General features: G+C 38.4%; 1 protein-coding gene across 1 annotated transcript; it reads left to right on the top strand.

Moving 5' to 3' along the window:
* Positions 1-6,928: 6,928 nt before the first annotated feature.
* On the top strand, positions 6,929-18,662 carry hid1b (HID1 domain containing b). The gene is made up of 19 exons (XM_028030081.1): positions 6,929-7,067; positions 7,991-8,140; positions 9,489-9,659; positions 11,029-11,151; positions 13,669-13,775; positions 14,159-14,275; positions 14,746-14,974; positions 15,273-15,329; positions 15,417-15,557; positions 15,687-15,777; positions 15,878-16,029; positions 16,302-16,380; positions 16,451-16,615; positions 16,692-16,916; positions 17,607-17,755; positions 17,827-17,907; positions 17,995-18,086; positions 18,265-18,423; positions 18,509-18,662. Exons 1-19 carry the CDS (start codon positions 6,939-6,941, stop codon positions 18,570-18,572), a joined length of 2,481 nt encoding a protein of 826 aa, XP_027885882.1. The 5' UTR covers positions 6,929-6,938; the 3' UTR covers positions 18,573-18,662.
* The last annotated feature ends 400 nt before the right edge of the window (positions 18,663-19,062 follow it).

The following is a 19,062-nucleotide window of genomic DNA, read 5'->3' as shown; positions in this document are numbered from 1 at the left end:
AGGGGTCCGACCAGTCGGCATACTGGGGATTTATTCTGAAGCAGGATGCCAGAGAGAAATGCCGTCAGAAAGGAAAAGCTCCCGGTAGTGCTCAAGCCGGAGAAGTAACGGCAGTACTGGAAGGATTGCTGGAGCTGGTGAAAAGGAAAATCAAGAGTGCCAGGTTAGTAACTGACAGTTACTACTGTGCTCAGGCCCTTAGAGAGGACTTGGCCATTTGGGAAGAAAATGGTTTCGAGACTGCAAAGGGCAAGCCCGTGGCACACAAAGATTTGTGGAAAAAGATTGCTGAGCTAAAAATGCAGTTGGAGATAGAAGTTGAGCATCAAAGAGCACACACGCATGAGGGAGCTCATTGGCGTGGGAATGATGAAGTGGACTGTTATGTCCAACAAAGGAAGATCGTCTTTGTCGGTACCGAGAAGTGGGACAGTACTCCCAGAGGACGGGAGGTCCCAGAAGAGTACGTGGTCGAGGTCGTGCGGAGCGTGCATGAGGCCCTTGGACATGCAGGCGTGCGACCTACCCGTAAGGAGCTGGAGGAGCAAGATCTTTGGATCCCAGTGAAACAAGTCCAACGCGTGCTGAGGGACTGTGAAGTGTGTGGTCAATACAACGCAGGTCGCCGAGGGCAGCGGATGGAAGCTTTGTTCATCAAGAGCACAGTCCCATGGGGTTCAGTCTGCATGGATGTAGCAGAGCCAATGGGGACAACAGGAAAGAGAGGTGAGAAGTACCTCTTGGTGCTGATGGACACAGTGACAACTGCTAGAAGAGCAGGTCTTCCCCTGCAGAGGAACTCCGTTCACGTCACAGAAAGCAGGGAGGCGAAGACACTTCTCCTTTTTGCTTAGGAAGGAAAAGGGAAGTTGCAGCTTGAAGTGTCACTGAAAACAGGGCAGAGAGTTTGGATTAAAGCTCAAGATCGGCCTGCAGCTACGGGGATCAAGCTGAGATTCAACGCCCAAGATTTTGTGAAGTAAGTACTGAACTTCAACACAGTACTACTGATGAAGAAAGGGGTCCATGAGGAAGCAGTGCTCAAGCCAGTTCTTAGCTACAGCGAACCAGAACATTACGGGAAGATGGCCAGAGAATCAAGCACCATGCCATCCTACATTAGACTGGCCACTATTACGGGAAGGTTGCCGTTCAAAGAACAACTTCAAGGCTTTGGACTGGGAGGGCCGTGAAGAAATTGGACTATGCTAAAGAAGAACTCCTGTCACAACCTGATGGATTAAACTGGAAAAGGGGCTGAAGTCGTGAGGAAGAAGCGGCGTCATAGAAAATCACCAAGATCAATTCTGTAACAAGGCATTGAAGTCAGACCCAACACCTGGAAGGTATGGATGGAAATCTGTTTTTTAAAGAAAAGAAGATGCCACTTGTACACTGTGAAACATTTGAAGGTGGTTTAATTTGAAAATGAGAGTCCACCTGCTGCCTTGAAAATGTAGTTCAAGTCCACAAAATTGTTTTGGTTTTATCTCAGAAGTTAGTTTATGAAGTTGATTTAACAACAAGAGACAAGTTATCTAGAATTTTTTTGTCTTGAATTCTGCGTTTTACTTAATGCCTTAAATTTAAACAAAATAGTTATTTCACAATAGGAGGGAGAAAACTATTGTCACCTAGTAAAGGAGCAGACATTTCTCTGTTAGTTTCATTCACAATATTGAGTTAAAGTAAATGCCTATTTTACTTTAGAATTATTTAGATTTTTGTTTCAAATTGCATTAATAAAATTTCTGATCTGAAAAAATTTTTTGTACATCACAATGAATTCTGCTCAGAAACATCTAGTATGAACAGGGTTTTTTTTTTTTTTTTTGATGACCTAGGAACTCTAGTTTATTCGACTCTTAGAGGATTGCAGAATGAATAAATGCTTAAAACAACTTACGATTAAATTTATCTTTAATGGACTCACACATTTAGATTTAAAATCTAAAACTTGCTGAATCTATTTGACTTAACAAATAGAAGATAGTAGAAACAATTGAAGACGGCTCAAATGTTTTACAGTCTATGTGTGTTATCAAACCAAACGCAAGCTGAATTCACCCCTCAATGCATGGCATCAGAAGCTTATTTTACAAGCCTACAAGCAACCGGAGGACTTAATTGTGTCCCACACGATGGATTGCATCCACAGAAGGAACTGTTTTGTTTTTGTGTTTTTTCCACCTTCATCACACTTCAACCTGGCTGTAAGTTTTGATGAACGGGTCCAAAGACTGCAGTTTTTTAATTGGACAATTCCTGATGCCTCTGACAACTCCAGTACCCCTTAACGACCCCAGCTATGGAATAGGATCATGATTACGGATAAAGCGTCATGATGCTTATGCTTTTTGCTTTGCTCTGCTGAACAGCCAGAAAAGTTTTTTTTTTGAGGCCTTCTGTCTCAGCCCATCTTCCCTAAAGAACCATTCCACATCCTGAAGAACCGACAGTTCATCCAGCGAAGGTTCCTGTAGAAGAATCAGAGCGATCCAAGTTTTCTTCGACATTCATCACCTCATGGGGGAAATCAAAACTCCAAAGAGGGGGTGTCAAGAGAAGTGGAGTTTTGATGACTACACCGAGCCCTCTGTGAAAACTGAGGATGAAGAATCTGCATCTTCACATCCCAGACGAACCTCTTCTCTTTCTAGTGGATGAGGACGGCGAACTGCAGGAGGGTGATGGACTCCCAGCATGTGAAAGGTCTGACCTCGTGGAGGGGGTGTCAAGAAAATCCGAGCTCATCCCACTTCCCCATGCTGGAGATTTTAGTTTAACAGTAATAATAAATAAAGTTATCTTTAAAATGAATCACTCAAGTGACATCAAGGCCCAGCAGTAGACTTAAGTGTCAATAAAGTTAGTTTAACAGTAATAATAAATAAAGTTATCTTTAAAATGAATCACTCAAGTGACATCAAGGCCCAACATTAGACTTAAGTGTCAATAAAATAAATCTAGTTGTGTGTGTTGTTTTTGTCTCATGCAAACTTTGCTTTAATTCTACTTTTTTCTATCTAATCATAAGAAATCATAGTCAGTCAGAGAGAGTCATTAAACAGGAAAAGCAGGTTTCCTGGAAAAAGAGGAAGTTTCCAGCCTGCAGATTTATAAAAATAGCTGAGACTATTTCTTAGTTTAAAGCATGAAAGTTTTAAAGAATGAAATCTAAACATTATTAGTAATTGGATAAGATTCAAAGTAAAATACTTATATTAATATTGGTTTAATTGTAATAATACTTACACTTACATTTGTGAGAACACTTACAAGAAAAACAAGTAACTGTAACTTTAGTAGTAAATAATTAGAATCATGTATTATTCTTGGTTTCTTTTCAGAAAAACATCTGTAATAACTCACATTAAGATTATAATAAATATAATTAATAAGTTATAGTTATAAAATTATAAATGAATGCTAAATCAGAGAAGCTAAAGAAAATAAATGTGATATAAATGTGATTTTGACATTAAACTTGAAATGGTGTAAAAGGTTATAAAACTGCAATTAAACATCACTGATATGTTGGAGGTAGATGGTAGGTGAAAGGTGACAGGAAGGGAAAAAGGGGAACTAACAGGAGAGCAGAGATGATCAGCACCTTATATGGAAACAGGAGGTTGAGCAGCCCTGAGACATTGGCACAGACATCATGACATGATGTCTCTTAAGACAGTGACGGATATGAGATCATCTGTCTAAGCAGACAGATGAACCCTATATAAGGTGGGTGCAAAAGAGGAACCTTTCGTTGGATCCTCCGGGCAGCTTCGAGCCAAGATCGAGATGGACAAAGAACTCTGCAGCTGAAGAAGAGCCGGGGCCACGGAGCCGGAGACTGTCCTGCACATGGAGACCAACCCGTCTGGCCCACAACCTGTGGCTTCGAATCGCACTTCTCTCATCGGCTGGGTTCTGACCCCAAAGACAAAGATGAAGACAAAGACAAGGAAGAAGAACTAGTGCCTTTTTTCCTGCCAGCACCAAGTCCTGTGTGACCTCAGCATCCATGCGGAGAAGAAGCTCATCGGACCTGCGGAGATCCTGGCCTTCGCCGATCAACATCTTCCTCCTGCTGCCACACCTTCTTCATCATCAAGCCAGGTCTGGGGTTCGAAACGCCAAACTCCGTCCGTCTCTCTCAAAGGTTCCCTTTTTTAGTTCTCAGTGTCAGCAGTAGGGAAAGATAGACTAGATGATTGATTTTACTTATTTGATTATTTCTGCTACTGAATTAAGCTGTACTGACCCTTGCAAAAATGCCTTACTAATAAAATATTTAGCATAAAGAAAATCTAAAAGATGTTGTGGACATTCAGTTAATGAGTCACCTTAAAGTTCTTTGATGGTTGTAAAATAGCTGTGATGTTTGATTCTGGAGAGGAAGAGGTGGAAAATGAATTAAAAACGCACTGAATTAAAAAAAAAAAAAAAATAGAACCACACCTAACACAATCTGACTGTGATTTGGGAGAAAAACCTGAGTTTTCAACATATTTAAAAAAAAAAAAAACACTGAAAGGTGTGTCCGGCATTTATCTCAGTTCCCTTTTACTCTTGAGGCTTATAAATAAACTGTAACCACTGTAACTCCTTCAACATCCAAACATTATTTGAAGGCCTCAGAGGGTTTTTAGAGAACATTAGTGAACAAACAGCATCATGCAGACTAACGAATGCAGCGGACAGATCAGGGGTGAAGTTATGGAGAAGTTTAAAACATAGCTGGGTAATAAACCAACCCAAAAAGTACTGTTCAGTCCATCATCTGAAAATGTAATGAGTGCTACACAACTAGAAACCTACCAAGACATGGTAGGCCAGATAAAAACAGTACTTAGTGGTTTCTGATATGGGCGACATTTTGTGGGGGGTGGCATGAGACACCAATGTCTTCTTTGGTCCTCCAATCAACCACCTGCCCATCCCCTATCAACAATTTCTGCTTGGGAGTGGATTGCAGGGGAGTGAGGAATGGAGCACTGCTTGGGATGTTTGCCCAGAGAGCCAAGCTTTATGCTCTAATCATAAAAGGAGCAAGAAAGGATGTGGGGATGCTGGTGAAGCTACATAGATCCACAGTTTAGCTGATTTAATCTAACAGTTTAACAGTCATGCTCTTAGTCCTTCTGGGCATCCACTTAGTCGCATATTGGACCGCATTCCTTAGTTAATTGCTAAAACTCACCTTCTGCAGTAAAAGTCATAGGAGGTCACATTGATCTGTGATAGGCTGTGATTTAGCTGCATTGTGGTTCATGCTGATTCTTTCTTGTTCTTAATTACAGTAGTTAATCAGTTGAAGTTATGTTTAAGTATTCCATTTTGCTTATCATGTTTTTTTTTATTCATCTGATTTCATCCTTTACTTATTCAAGTCTTTTCCTTTGTAGATTGTATGTAGGTAGCTGGAGGTAGAAGTTATTGATGGAATATTTTGACTGTAAAATTTGGCTGCTTTGTTTGTAAATTCTCAGATTTAATTGAATACAGGCTTGTTTGAGATCATTCCTTGTTGTATGAGGAGTTTTCTACTGTCCGGTAGTCTTAAATTCATTCCTTCGTCATGCTTAGGGATGGTGCCCCAATTCAACTAAGGAAAATTGTATAAATAATTAATCAGAATTATTAATACTTATATGATAAATATTGATGCAATCCACAGAAAGTCTAATTTGCAGCATTCTATAAGCCATACAGAGGGACACAGCCAACATGTGGAAAAAGGTCATCTGATAAGAAGTGACTAAAATTAAGCCTTTTGGTTGACAATCAAAACGCTATGTGTGGTGGATTACACACCAATCTCATGACAAAACATGGTAGTGGCAGCGTCATGCTGTGGCAAAGCTTTTCTTCAGCTTTGAAGAAAAGCTTTTCTTTTCTTCAGCTTTGATCAAAATCTACTGACCAAAGTAGATTTTGGTCAAAATCTACTGAACAATTTAACAATTTAAATTTTAATTGCAAATTGATTGGGAGTCTGGATCAATATCTGCAAGTGTTGTTTTAGAAAAGCATGGAAAATATTTACTTACTCCCTTTCTATAGAATTATGCTTGTATTAAAAATACAATAGTTACTTCAACACATAAAGTGTGTTGCTAAACCAAAGTGTATTGTTGTATTTATAGATCAAAAGTCAGAACTTGTAGGTTACAATGTCAACCTATCAAGTTTATATGTATAGCAGATTTCAGCAACAATGCAGTTCAAAGTGCTTTACGTCATGAAAACATTAAAAAGTCATAAATGCATCAATTATATACAGGGGGCTGGACATCAGTGTTTTTTGTGTTTTTTTCTTTGCTGATTCCCTCTACTAACTGTACTGCTTGGTGACTTTATGGTGCCATCTAGCGGCCACGTCATAAATTTATTCACTTGCACTTAAACTGACAAGGAGAGGGGGAAAAAATCTCTCTGTATTGTTACATTCAGAGATGATCGTGCAGGCAGTGATTATATAGATAATCATGACGTGAATCTTATCTGTAGCGAGTTTACCAGGAGAGTCACATGGTAACACGGGAAGATAAATATGTACATGAAGTATCCCGGAAGTTTGCTCATTTGGATCCTGCTCAGCATGTGCTGCTTTCAGGGACAGTCAGAATTATCCCAACAAAATAATACATTTGATTTAGGTCTGTCATTGAAGCAACAGCGGTTTATTATCAATTCAGTGAATATATTTAGAAAAAATAGAAAAAAACAGGGTTTCAGCCTGATGGTTCCAACACAAATCCCACCCTTTTTTTTTTACAAAGCAACTACTTGTTTATTATTATTATTATTATTATTATTATTATTATTATTATTATTATTATTATTATTATTAACAGTCTAAAAGATTGACACTTTTCTGAAGGTGAAATTATCCGAGTTTTCATGAACGCACCAGCTGCGCTGCGCTCTGAGTTGAGATGAGGGGAAATTATCAGCAGGATCCGCAGGTAGGAGGACGCGGCTGTTGGAAACCGAAAAAAATGGGAAACGCTGACACTAAGCTTCACTTTAGGAAAGCGGTGATCCAGCTTACGACCAAAACTCAGGTCTGTGTCTGTTTTCTTCGTAATAAAGCTCTTGAACGTGGAAGGATAAAAATGGAATTCTGAACGATATTTGTTTGCGATGATAAAAGTTGGTGTGCCAGATGGTAGCGTCAGGTGCAGGTCAGATTATAATAAGTGGAGTGAAAACAAACTCTTAGTAACTACACTTTTAGATTTGAAATAAGGACAGGAAGTTAAGACAAGGCGCAATTACGATTTTATTATTTGCTCTGTTTTCCCGAAGAAAAACCATCATTCTGTCAGTTTTGCATCAATTGTTTGTTTAATGCTACTTTAATATATGAAAATGTGTTTGCCTGGGGACTGGATTAGCTAAGGTCTACAGAAATTGTATCCTGGCCATTTCGTATTTTATGGTAGAATGTAAACCTGAGAAAAAATTAAATCAACGTTTTGGTCATTACTTCATGGAAATATCATTTAAGATCATCCTAATTGCTGTTATCTGTTAAAGTTTATTTATCATCTGGTTTTTGCACATTTCCAAAACATTTCACTTAGAAATTAACCCAGTCATACACATAAAAAAAGTATAGCGGTATATCCTATTTTTAATTGGTATGTTTCAACCTGCCCCCCAGACTCTTCAATAACAAAATTGTGGATCTCTCTTAAATTAAATAATTAAAGTACCAGTGAAAACATGCTTGGTTATGGATTCTAATAATAGTTTTTATTGCTGCAATACTAGCAGGACTTTTTCAATGTTTTGTCAGAAACAAACGTCTTAGTTGAGTGAAAATTACTTCAATCTAACTGGGTTTATAAGTGTGTTTTTATTTAATGGTACCAGTTTTGTGAATAAACATGTCTGCAGGATTGCTGCTGCAAAGCTGGTGAACATTTTTATGAAAATGAAAATTTGGGTACACAAAGACTTTACAATGTTTCCTGTTCTGCAGCCTGTTGAAGCCACAGACAATGTGTTCTGGGATCAATTCTGGGCCGAGTGTTCCATCGCCGTCCAGGACGTTTTTGCTCTGGTGCCCGCAGCAGAAATCCGAGCTGTGAGAGAGGAGTCTCCATCCAACCTAGCAACCCTGTGCTACAAGGTAACCTGTCCTCCTCAGAATGAGTGTCTTATTTGGATCATGTTTAGTAATATCGCATGGTTAGATTTAAGTGAATTTCTGTTTCTCAAACATTTAATGGAATGGGTTTCTTTCTTCAAAATGGGAAAGACAAGTGGTCCTTTCACTGTTAATCTTCAGAAGTCAAAAAATGACTTCCTGAAAATACTTAATACCTAATTTTTTACTTTGTAAAATTATCATTTCAAATGTTTAAAACACCTCCAACTGTGACAAACAAGGTTTAATGAGAGCAAAAATTCCTATTCTCAACATACAAAGTGAAAAACTTACAGGAGGTAGAAAAATCTCTAAAACTTGCTGCTGGAGGAGCACTGCTGCAAAAACTGTGTGAACAACGTGTTCACCACGTCTTGATAGTGATTCATTTTAAGACTTTCTTAACATTTAAATCTTCCAGTAACTATGGGAGATGAGAAATGCAGTCTATCAGACAAGCACTCTAATTTAAGAGTCTGCTCCACTAAAATGTAAATACTGTATTTGTAATTACAAAGCATGTTGTTTCTTATGCTATTTAACAGAGCAACAGTATTAAAAGACCAAAAGCTATTAAAACCAATAGCTTAGTTGGTTTGTTGTGAATCTGATGCCCCTTTTGCACGATCACATCTGCAGACACTGCAGCCAACTCTCCCTTGTTAATCATCCAACCTCTAATCTGATCTTCCCACTGAAATATTTGACCCCTGGCTGAGGCTGAAGGATGAGGTCTACATCTAAACACCTTTTGCTCGATGTAAATCTGCAATAAAATGAAAATCTTCTCTGCCTTCTCAGAGACTCAGACTGAAAATAAGGCATTGAGTTTTGTAATAAATTAATTAGTCACTAAAACACAGGTTTACAAGTTAGTTCCTACAGACAGCAAGGATTTCCGTGTTTTACTTGACTGCTTGTTTTGTTCATCCTGGATACAGTCAGAAACAAAGGAATGCAGGTGTTTGTTATTCCCACACTCTGAGTACAAAAGGTCAGTCTAAAAGAGCAAAAAAAAAGAACAGATGGGAGGAGGAGAAGCCACTCGCTAATCAACAAAACAAGTTATGAATAAAATTAGAAAAATACAGATAACGATCTAAGAAGTCTTTTTTTTTCCAAACCTTAGCTTGTTTCGAAGAATCCATGATTATTTAACATATACTAGGTCAAAATTGCATTCATGTTCTCTATTTCTTTTTAAAAAATAGTTTCTGTTTTTCTATTACAATCATCTTTTTGCCCTCTTTTTAATAAAATGACTTAATTTGACTCTTCCAATAGAGGACTTTATAGTTTAATTTACATGTTTGACATGGTTTGTTCCCAGGCAGTGGAGAGGCTGGTTCAGTGTGCCAACTCTGGCTGCCCCTCGGAGAAGGAGCGTCAGATCGTACTGAACTGCACCCGCCTTCTCACCCGGATCCTGCCGTACATTTTTGAGGATGCTGACTGGAGGGGCTTCTTCTGGTCCACCATTCCTGGCACAAAAAAGTCTGGGGTACGACACGTAGCCTGAGAGAGCTGACACTCTGACAGTTTATCTTTCTTTGGACTCTTTAAAGGTTTATCAGTTATACTCAAGTTGAAGGAAGAGCTAAATAACATTTTCTGAATATTTTAGCTTTAATAACCTTAAATACATCTTTCATTGAAACTGCAAAGACATTTTCAAGTTACGTAGGTGCATATAGTTAATTTTTGGTATGTAATCTGTGGAAGCTGCTGCCGGAGAAATTTGTTCTGTCTGCAGACAGGAGTGTTCAACCTATTAGCTATCGTTCCATCGCACAGTTTGTAGCCCTTTGATTGCTTTAGCCACAATAATCTTCTCTGACTTGAAAAGTTGCTGCTCTTTGATTTTCAGAGCAGATTCTGCAGTGTAAGATAAAACCACTGCTAAAGTGGATGCAAAGGTCTCCATCCAAAGCTGGACTCTCTTCTTCTCCTCTCAGCCCACCTGCTGCTGAGTCTCTGGTTACCTTGTCGACTGGGGACCATGGTGCAAACACTGCCCATATTGTATCTCCCGCTGCCTACCCACCAATGGTTGAGTTAAGGAGGGATTGAATGTCTGTTATTGAAAGTATGGGACTGAGGAGAAAGAGGGCTGCTGCAGGTGAAAACAGCTGATGGGCTCTTTGTAATGAATTCAGTTATGCAGAAAAAGTCTTTATTTTCAAGAAACAAAACCAATTAAACCTTAAATAAAATGTTTGCCTGGTGAGTGTGAAGCTACATTTTGGGATGGTGATTTGTAAATACAAGGAGTAAAAGATGAGTGAGAATAAAATATTCTTTAATTGGTCAGTAAACCATAATTATTTTTTGTTACAAATATTCCTAATTCTTATTTTTTTTCTAAGTAGTTGCCATTGGAGTGACTTCTAGGATTTGCTTGTTGTGGTACTCAATGCAGCAACAAGCAATGGTTCCTGATATTAGCAATAAAAACTAAAATGCATTCATCTGTATTTTATGTGTATAAAATATAGTTTGTACATTGCTGTGTGCTTGGGATCAAGCAGCAGTTCATCACTGCAGCTGTCACCAACATTTATGGCAGCCATATTGGATTTCAAAAGGATTCTGAGGATTCCCAGTACGTAGCACATGGTAACTGAGAGTTCAGAGGAGGTTGCAAGCTTTTTTTGTCCGATACAGCTGAGTCCTCTTCACTCTGCAAACACAACCACACCAAAGAGTGATTTTGTCTTGAGTATGGCGCATTCACTGATCAGAAAAACGTATGATTCTATGGCTTCTGACCAGTCAGAGGGAAAAAAGATGAAAATTGTTCAGTCACCAGCACATTTCTTGGTTTGTAAAACCTGGGAGATTTGTTTTCAAATGATGCATTCATGTTGCAGAGTTTGGACGAAGGTGCTGATGAAAACGAAGCTCGGCCGCTGGCTGAATCCTTGCTGCTCACCATTGCTGACCTGCTCTTCTGTCCAGATTTCACCGTCCAGAGTCACAAGAAGAACAACCCGGTCAGTGAGTTGAAAGAAGAACATTTATAGCTGGTCATTACCAATTAATGTAGAGTTGAACATTCTTTTAAGTCCTTGGTAACATTAAGTGTGTTACTGTGCTGTGTCCAATTAAGGCTGGTACGTCTGTTGCTCCAAACTTGTGTGATGGACAAATTTAACATTTAACTTGCACACACAGAAATAAAATAATCTGACATGTTGTCCTGAACTCTTTGATAATTAATTAAAGCACATCATTCCTATAAAACGTACTGCAAAAGGTAGGAAAACAGAGCTAGTCAGCATTTTCTCTAATGAAAGGTTTCAGGTCTTGTTTTCTTAACCTTCTGGTGGTACAAGTCTGTGCCGTTATCTCCTTCATGCAAACCTCTCAGGCAGTTTGCTGGAGTTAATGAGTGACTCCATGGCGCAGAGGGAGGCAGGAGTGGCCGTACTTGAGCTGGGTGGACTCGTCTTAACTGAGCTCTGCAAACATTTTAGAGACTGGGGAGGTGATCTGTGCTGCCATCAGAGGAAGTGGTCAGTGTTTATTCCCACCTGCCTCTGTGGCCAATCAAGCATGAAGAATAGTTGGAAAGAAGCTGGGGGGAGCAAATAAGGTTTTCACTTTTCCGTCAGTGTTTGTCCACCTGGAGGTCAGATTTTTTTTTCTGGACAAAAAAAAAAAAAACTCTACTTAAATTGGATTCATTGTCTTATTTGCCTTCCAGTGTTCAAACCCTCATCTAATTTCTTGAAAAGTGGTCTTGGTCAAGATTTCTCAAGGATTCAAGCCAAGTGTTTAAACATTTGGTTTGGACTTTGGTCACCTTTTTAGCCAGCTTCTGTCTGGTACCTCAGGGTTGATAAATAATGTTATCTATCAGCAGAAGGTTATGTCATACGTAGATATTTCAGTTTGATCAGGTGTCATTTTATAAGAGTCAGTTTGATTGCGTGGGGGATCAGAACCACTATCAGTATAAAAAGGTCTAATATTTAGTCTTAAAATTACACTAACTTTAGATACACACTTTTGGTCAAAATTGTACCTTGTTGTGGTTATCTATCTGTATTATTTATCAATAATACTAAACCATCAAAGGAAATAAACCGATATGCAATTGGAGTAGAAAATGTTTTGTTTATGGATTCAACATGGAAGGAAATGGAAAAGAAATAACACCTATATAAAAAAATGTGGTTTGAGTTGGTGAAGTGTTGGATTAATATTTTACCTGAAAATAAACGAGAATATAATTCTAACAAGGCAGTTCCTTTAGAGGTATATCAGCTTAAATGTTGCCATTCTGGACATCTAAATGAATTGAATCAACTCAATTTAAGGTCATGTGTCAGGTCGTTGCTTTTTTTGTTTTTGGTCAGGCCGTTGCTTTTTTGTTTTTGGTATAAATTAACTTAGTTTTAATTTAGTATTTATTTTTTATTTAATGTTTTTGTTTTCATACAGAGAGATTTTTAGGGCCATTGTCTCTTTTATAGTCAACTTTTGTATCCATGGCTCTGTGCTGATATTTGTCCAATTTTGGCATGTCAATGTGGGAGTTGGTATAATAGAATTTTTATATAATTGAATGTCTAAGAATGTGGGTTTTTTTTAATTATAGTGAAATTTTGAGGGTCACCGGTAGTTAGAAATTAAATATAAAATTTATTTTCCGCAAATTTTTGATGTGTTGAAATATTCTACTTTACATTTCTTTAACAAAAATTGACATTATTCTATTAACTATATCGATGTTAATAGAACTTCAATATAGTTCGATTAACTATAGAACTTTATCTATAGTTAATAGATCCATATCCAATAGACCCCATCCATATTGTGATGGGGTAGGATTTAATAAATGACTACTCCCTCCCACATGTTATGTAAAATAGTAAAATATTTTCTTCTAAATGTTGTTTGTTTGATTTTGCTTTCTATTAAAAAAAACATGTTTGAAGTAACTAATTTATAATGTTTAGACATATTCATGTAACTTAGAACATTTTCAGATCTTCCTTTCCAAATCTGCTGCATTGACAAGTATTATTGGAGCTTTATTACTAGCAGCTTTATTGTTTTTTAGGTTTCACTTATTGGACCCCGTATTTCGGTTATGCCACTGGAGAAGTTTAATACAGCATGCGGCTGTGTGCCCTTTTGTCAGATAACTTACAGAAACACCTCATCACTTCTATTCTTAAAGCTGCAGTTATCTGTGCCGAGGTGTCAAAGCCAGATAATGTCAGCAGAGTACTCGGCTCGTTCTGCTTGCTGATTAACCATTATTAACATGGTCCAAGTGTTCAAATGCAGAACCTTTTTAGACCTTCTTTATTTTTTGCTTTTAACAATAAGGAATATTTCATGTTGTGCTCTGTGCTGGTTCATACCACAGTTTAACATTATGACTGAGCATGACGTCACAAGTAACATTGTACCTTTGGTAGAGAATCATCCTCCACATATTAATTCAGTATATACAGTATCTCAAACTATAATGTTTTTAAACTCTTGTTTTGCTTTAGGATGCCTCAGAGGAAATGCGATCCATAGATAGCTGTGAGTACATCTGGGAGGCCGGGGTGGGCTTTGCTCAGTCGCCTCCCCTGAATTACATCCATGACCTGAACAGGTGAGACTGCAAGCTGGATTTTACCTGTTTAGCTGCTTTCCTAAAAAGGTGATGAACATATTTTACTTTAAACTGGGGGTGGGGTGGGGGGGGAGAAATAAGACACTAAAACTTTGCTTTGTGATAATTTGGGTAAGATGAACCCACACAGTCAGTATAAACTAATAAGTAAGGTGAGGGCAATTTGTAATAAATCAGTTTAGAGATTATTAACAGTCCTTTACCATTAAACTGATTGCTTCCATATAAATCTGCTACATTGCTCACCACTACAGGGATTTATTGAGTTTAGTAACGTGTTATTTAATTAATATTGCTTTTTCCCACTTTATGATTTTTTTGACTGCTGTTGTTTTGATGCTAGATTCATTGTGTGTTTGCAGGACAGAGCTGCTGAAGCTGCTTCTCACTTGCTTCTCTGAAGCCATGTATCTTTCTCCTTTGTCTGACAGCCAAGTGCTTAACCCCTGGGTCTCCTTCTTCTGTTCTGCAGAAAACAGGTTGGCATGGCTAAAAAAAGCCACATCAAGATAGTCTATGTCTAAATCTGTGCTTTTTGAGCATTTACCATTTATTTTATTTTGACTGCAGTCCAGAAGAAGACTGATTGCTTTTGTTATTTTGTCCTAGTGGATTATGGATTATTTTTGCAGGTGCAGTGAAAACAGTAAGCATTTTAAAGTGTAAAAATGCAAAGAACTTTCAATTCCTCTTGGAAAATGTCTTTCAGTTCCTTTATATTCTTAGCTCTTCTTGCATGAACTGCATGTTTAAGATATCCCCAAATTGGCTTAATAATGTTAAGGTCCAGAGGCTGAGATTTTCACTTCAGAACCTTCACCGTTTTTCTCCTGTATCCAAAAACTACTTATCTTGGTCTTGTATTATTTACAGTTTCCATCTCTAAACCTCTTCAGTTTATAGATACTCTGTTATAAAAAACAGGATTATCTGTGTGCCATTGCTTCAGACATGCCTTGCCGCTCTTCACATCCCTGTTGAACGTGGTCTGTTCCTACGACCCAGTGGGATACGGTATCCCGTACAACCATCTGCTGTTCTCAGACTACCGAGAGCAGCTAGTGGAGCAGGCACTACAGGTCCTGATTGTCACCCTAGAGCACGAGACTGGGTCAGCTGTGAGCGCTGCCCTCCAGGCGCTGGACTCCTCCTCGTCCAATCCACCTGAGGAATTAGAGGTATCATGGATAAATGTTATTGTTGCCATTTTGCTGGAAAAAGTTACACTCTATCCTATACAGCAAACAATGTGAAAGAAACTTGTTAAAGGTACATTAAAGAAGTATCAACACAGCTAAAAAAAATAAATATTACTTAACTAATTTAATTTTAGTTCCTAATCTTACCTATTTCTGCAAGTGCATGGTCAATCTCTCAAAACATTTAACATAAGTCAAACAGAAAATCATGTAAATAAGTATATAAGTTGAAATGAAGAATTAAAATTTTTTAATATACTTTTGTTTTAATATACAGCCAGCTGGACCTGACAACCTCTTTGTGAATTACCTCTCGAGGATCCACAGGGAGGAGGTACCAAACTGTAAACCTTCAATTTTATCCACAAATAGAACATTTCTGATTGGAAGTTTTAGCATATTCTCTGTATTGGTTCAACAGGATTTGAGTTTTGTCCTACGAGGTTTTGCTCAGCTGCTCAACAACCCTCTGATCCAGACGTACCTTCCACGATCCACCAAGAAGATCCATTTCCACCAGGAGCTGCTAATTCTGTTCTGGAAGTGCTGCGATTTTAACAAAGTGCGAGGCTTCTTGCATTTTTAAATTGTGTTCTTTTCCTTTTTCATAGTGTAACTTATTATGTCTTAGTATAACCTAACAGAGCACTTGTCTTTAACTCACTAACATGACTGTTTCTGCATGTTGCAGAAATTCCTGTTCTTCGTTCTAAAGAGCAGCGACGTCTTGGAGATGCTGGTTCCCATCCTGTTCTACCTGAACGATGCCAGAGCAGATCAGTGTGAGACACTTTCTGTGACATCTGAGCAAAAAAAACATCTCTGTACACAGACATGGGTAAACCGCACAAACGTCTAAAAGCCCTTCATGTTTGTGTGCAGCTCGGGTGGGCCTCATGCACATTGGCGTGTTCATCCTGCTGCTGCTGAGCGGAGAGAGAAACTTTGGTGTTCGACTGAATAAACCGTACACGCTCCGGGTCCCCATGGACATTTCTGTTTTTACAGGAACCCACGCTGACCTGCTCATAGTGGTTAGAGACCTACTTTACTTGACTAAGAGATTATCAGTCTGCTAAAGCTTATCAACCTGTGCTTTACAAATATTTCACAACATTAAAACAGAAAATATAAGAAAATGCTTAAAAGGTTGGTTTTCTTTTCAAATCTGAAAAGCTTACTGAAGCTGAACACAAACTGGCAGATTCTACAAATTATTATTATTATTTTTTTGTATTTTCCAGCTTTAGATTATAATATGCTCTCAGTATTACCAAGAGTCATATTTATGTCCCTTCTTGTTCAGATTTTTCACAAAATAATTACCTGTGGACACCAGCGTCTCCATCCTCTGTTTGATTGCCTGCTCACCATAATTGTAAACAGTAAGTATGCCTGTAGACAATGCTGCCTCTTAGTGGAGAGTTGATGTAAGCACATTTTCTACCTCTGCAGTTTCACCCTACCTAAAGAGCCTGTCAATGGTGGCTGCCAACAAGTTGCTCCACCTGCTGGAGGCCTTCTCCATGCCCTGGTACCTCCTATCTGCACCTCAGAACCACAACCTGGTCTTCTTCCTGCTGGAGGTCTTCAACAACATCATCCAGTATCAGTTTGATGGTTAGAACAACAATGGGATCTTGTGAGTGTAGCTGCATTTGGGGCTCCCTTTTGATGTCTGAAACCTTCCCCACAGGTAACTTCAACCTGGTGTATGCCATTATTCGTAAGAGGAACGTTTTCCACCAGCTAGCCAACCTCCCCACGGATGAGGGATCCATTCAGAAAACTTTGCAGAAGAAGAAGAAGAAGTCTGGGATCTCCCGCCTAAACTCCACAGATGTCGAGTCCATGGAGAGTTCCAGACCTGCTGCACCTGCTGAGCCCGGGACACTCAAAGCCACCTTAGAGGCCACTCCAGGTAGGGAAGAAACTGCCAAGAATAAATAGATAATAAGTTAGTAAGTTCTAAAATACTCTTTTGTTTTTCTTTTTTTTTGCAACTTTGATAAATGAGAAGGTGAAATAAAATGGTAACAAAACAAAGAAAAGCTCCAGTAACAGAAATTTATTTAAAGACAAGAAAACGCCAAAGAAATTTATAATGGAAAGCTTAAAACTGCTATGCTGGGACCTGTAATCTGAAATGAACAAAATTATAAACCAACCATAAAAGTGTAAATTAAAATATGACCATGCCAACTTGAGTCTGAAAAAAATTGTGAAAGAATGGACAAATTTTAAAGTACCGTAATATGAACAGAAAGAGGTAAGTTAGAGCACTAGAAGCAACAAATTAAAGTGAACATTGTAAGATTAGTGAGACATGGGTGTTAAACTTTTTTTGTGTGTCTGAAAAGTGTGGCTTGTGTTTATTTAGAACCCCCGAGGTTATGTAGAAACTCTGCAATCACATCTTCAAGGCCATTTGTGTATGTCTTCTACAAACTTTACATATCTACTGAAATGTTTGTACCCTCTTCTTTGCAAAATTCTTCAAAATACTAGTCAGATTTGATGGAGAACTTCCATTTTCAAGTCAGGCCACAGATTTCCAGTCAGGCATCCTTTTTTTTCTCTCAGCAGGAAGTAACAGCTCATGTTGTTTCAGGAATTGATAAGATTACGGAGAAATCTCAGGTAAGCGAAGATGGAACAATGATTGCCTTGCCTCGTTCAAGCTCTCCGGCAACACCACCTCACCGTGGTGCCATCAATGGAGCCAGCGACACGGAGTCCAACTCAGAAAGAGACCACGAGGTACAGCAGATACCTCGCTGCTCGCACTCTGTTTATTTTTCTGCTTTCTCACTGTTTCATCCTGTCATCAGGTCTTCACAAGGTCACAGACATCAAGAAGTCGAATGTCAAGCGTCTCATCTACTGTCGCCTGGACCGCTAATTCAGACTGGGTGAGAGAAGGTTTTTTCTATGCTTATTTCTGCTGCCTGTTGGTTTTTATTATGAGATTTTATGCTTTATTTACCTGTTCCTGTTAGATGTTGTCATGGAAATCTAGACTTCCTCTGCAAACCATCATGCGGCTTCTGCAAGTCTTGGTCCCTCAGGTGGAGAAGATCTGCATCGACAAGTAGGAGAAAAGTTTTAATTAGAAGCCAAATGGATTTAATAGTTTAACTGATTTACAAGAGATTGCTGTAAGTTACAAATAAGCAAAAAGTTGATATTTTGGGAACTGGATTCTTAAATCTGAGATGTTCTGATTGTTTAGAGCTGGATCAAATGAGGAGATTTTGATTTATCTTCAGGGGTTTAACAGATGAGTCAGAGATTTTGAGGTTCCTGCAACACGGCACGCTGGTGGGCCTCCTCCCAGTCCCTCACCCCATCCTGATCAGGAAGTACCAGGCCAACTCTGGCACTGCCATGTGGTTCCGGACCTACATGTGGGGAGTCATCTACCTACGGTAAACATACTGGATGTAGATTCACAGTGGATTTCAGTTTGGCTGCTGAAACAGTTTTTTTCACTCTTCCTTTTGTTCTTTGAAGGAATGTGGATCCTCCAATCTGGTACGATACGGACATAAGGCTTTTTGAGATTCAGAGGATTTAAAGGAGCTGTTGGAGTTGATCTCAATAACACGCTTCTGCCAGACGTTCTTTGACCAACATACTCAAAAAAATAAAGATTCTCTAAACATGCCCTGAAAGTTCTTCATTATGCATTAAATCCAACATGAAATCATTGGTTGAATATAATGTTCTTAACTCATCAAAAGTACTTAGAAATATCTTCCCCGTACACACCTAAAAGTGTTCTTCATTCACTTAAATACTTGATTTAAGAGCCAATTGGAATGCGCTACAGACGTTTTAGTACACACAGTAAAACACAGCTGTAGCAAAGATTTATGCTGCAGCTAGATAAAGTCTAACTCAAATTGTCAAAGATATGTTTGTCCTTTAAAAATAAATAAAAATGCTTATTTCTTAAAAATTTAAAATGGAACTGTACATAATTGTAGTAATACAAATAATCTGCAGCTTTAAAAACAAATCAAATTTAAATATTTGTATATGAAAGCGGGAAAAATTATTGGCTC

This window comes from Xiphophorus couchianus, chromosome 10 (assembly GCF_001444195.1).
Source record: "Xiphophorus couchianus chromosome 10, X_couchianus-1.0, whole genome shotgun sequence".
NCBI lineage: Eukaryota > Metazoa > Chordata > Actinopteri > Cyprinodontiformes > Poeciliidae > Xiphophorus > Xiphophorus couchianus.
Note: the sequence above shows the minus strand (reverse complement) of the source record. Positions and strands in the feature narration are given on the sequence as shown.

What these genes read in the sequence shown, in the direction of transcription:
- hid1b (XM_028030081.1), top strand. Translation starts at nt 6,939, where the DNA reads ATGAGGGGAAATTATCAGCAGGATCCGCAGGTAGGAGGACGCGGCTGT. An exon ending in ACTCAGAAAGAGACCACGAG is followed by an intron (nt 17,756 to 17,826) that starts GTACAGCAGATA and finishes TCCTGTCATCAG; the next exon opens with GTCTTCACAAGGTCACAGAC. An exon ending in TGGGGAGTCATCTACCTACG is followed by an intron (nt 18,424 to 18,508) that starts GTAAACATACTG and finishes TGTTCTTTGAAG; the next exon opens with GAATGTGGATCCTCCAATCT.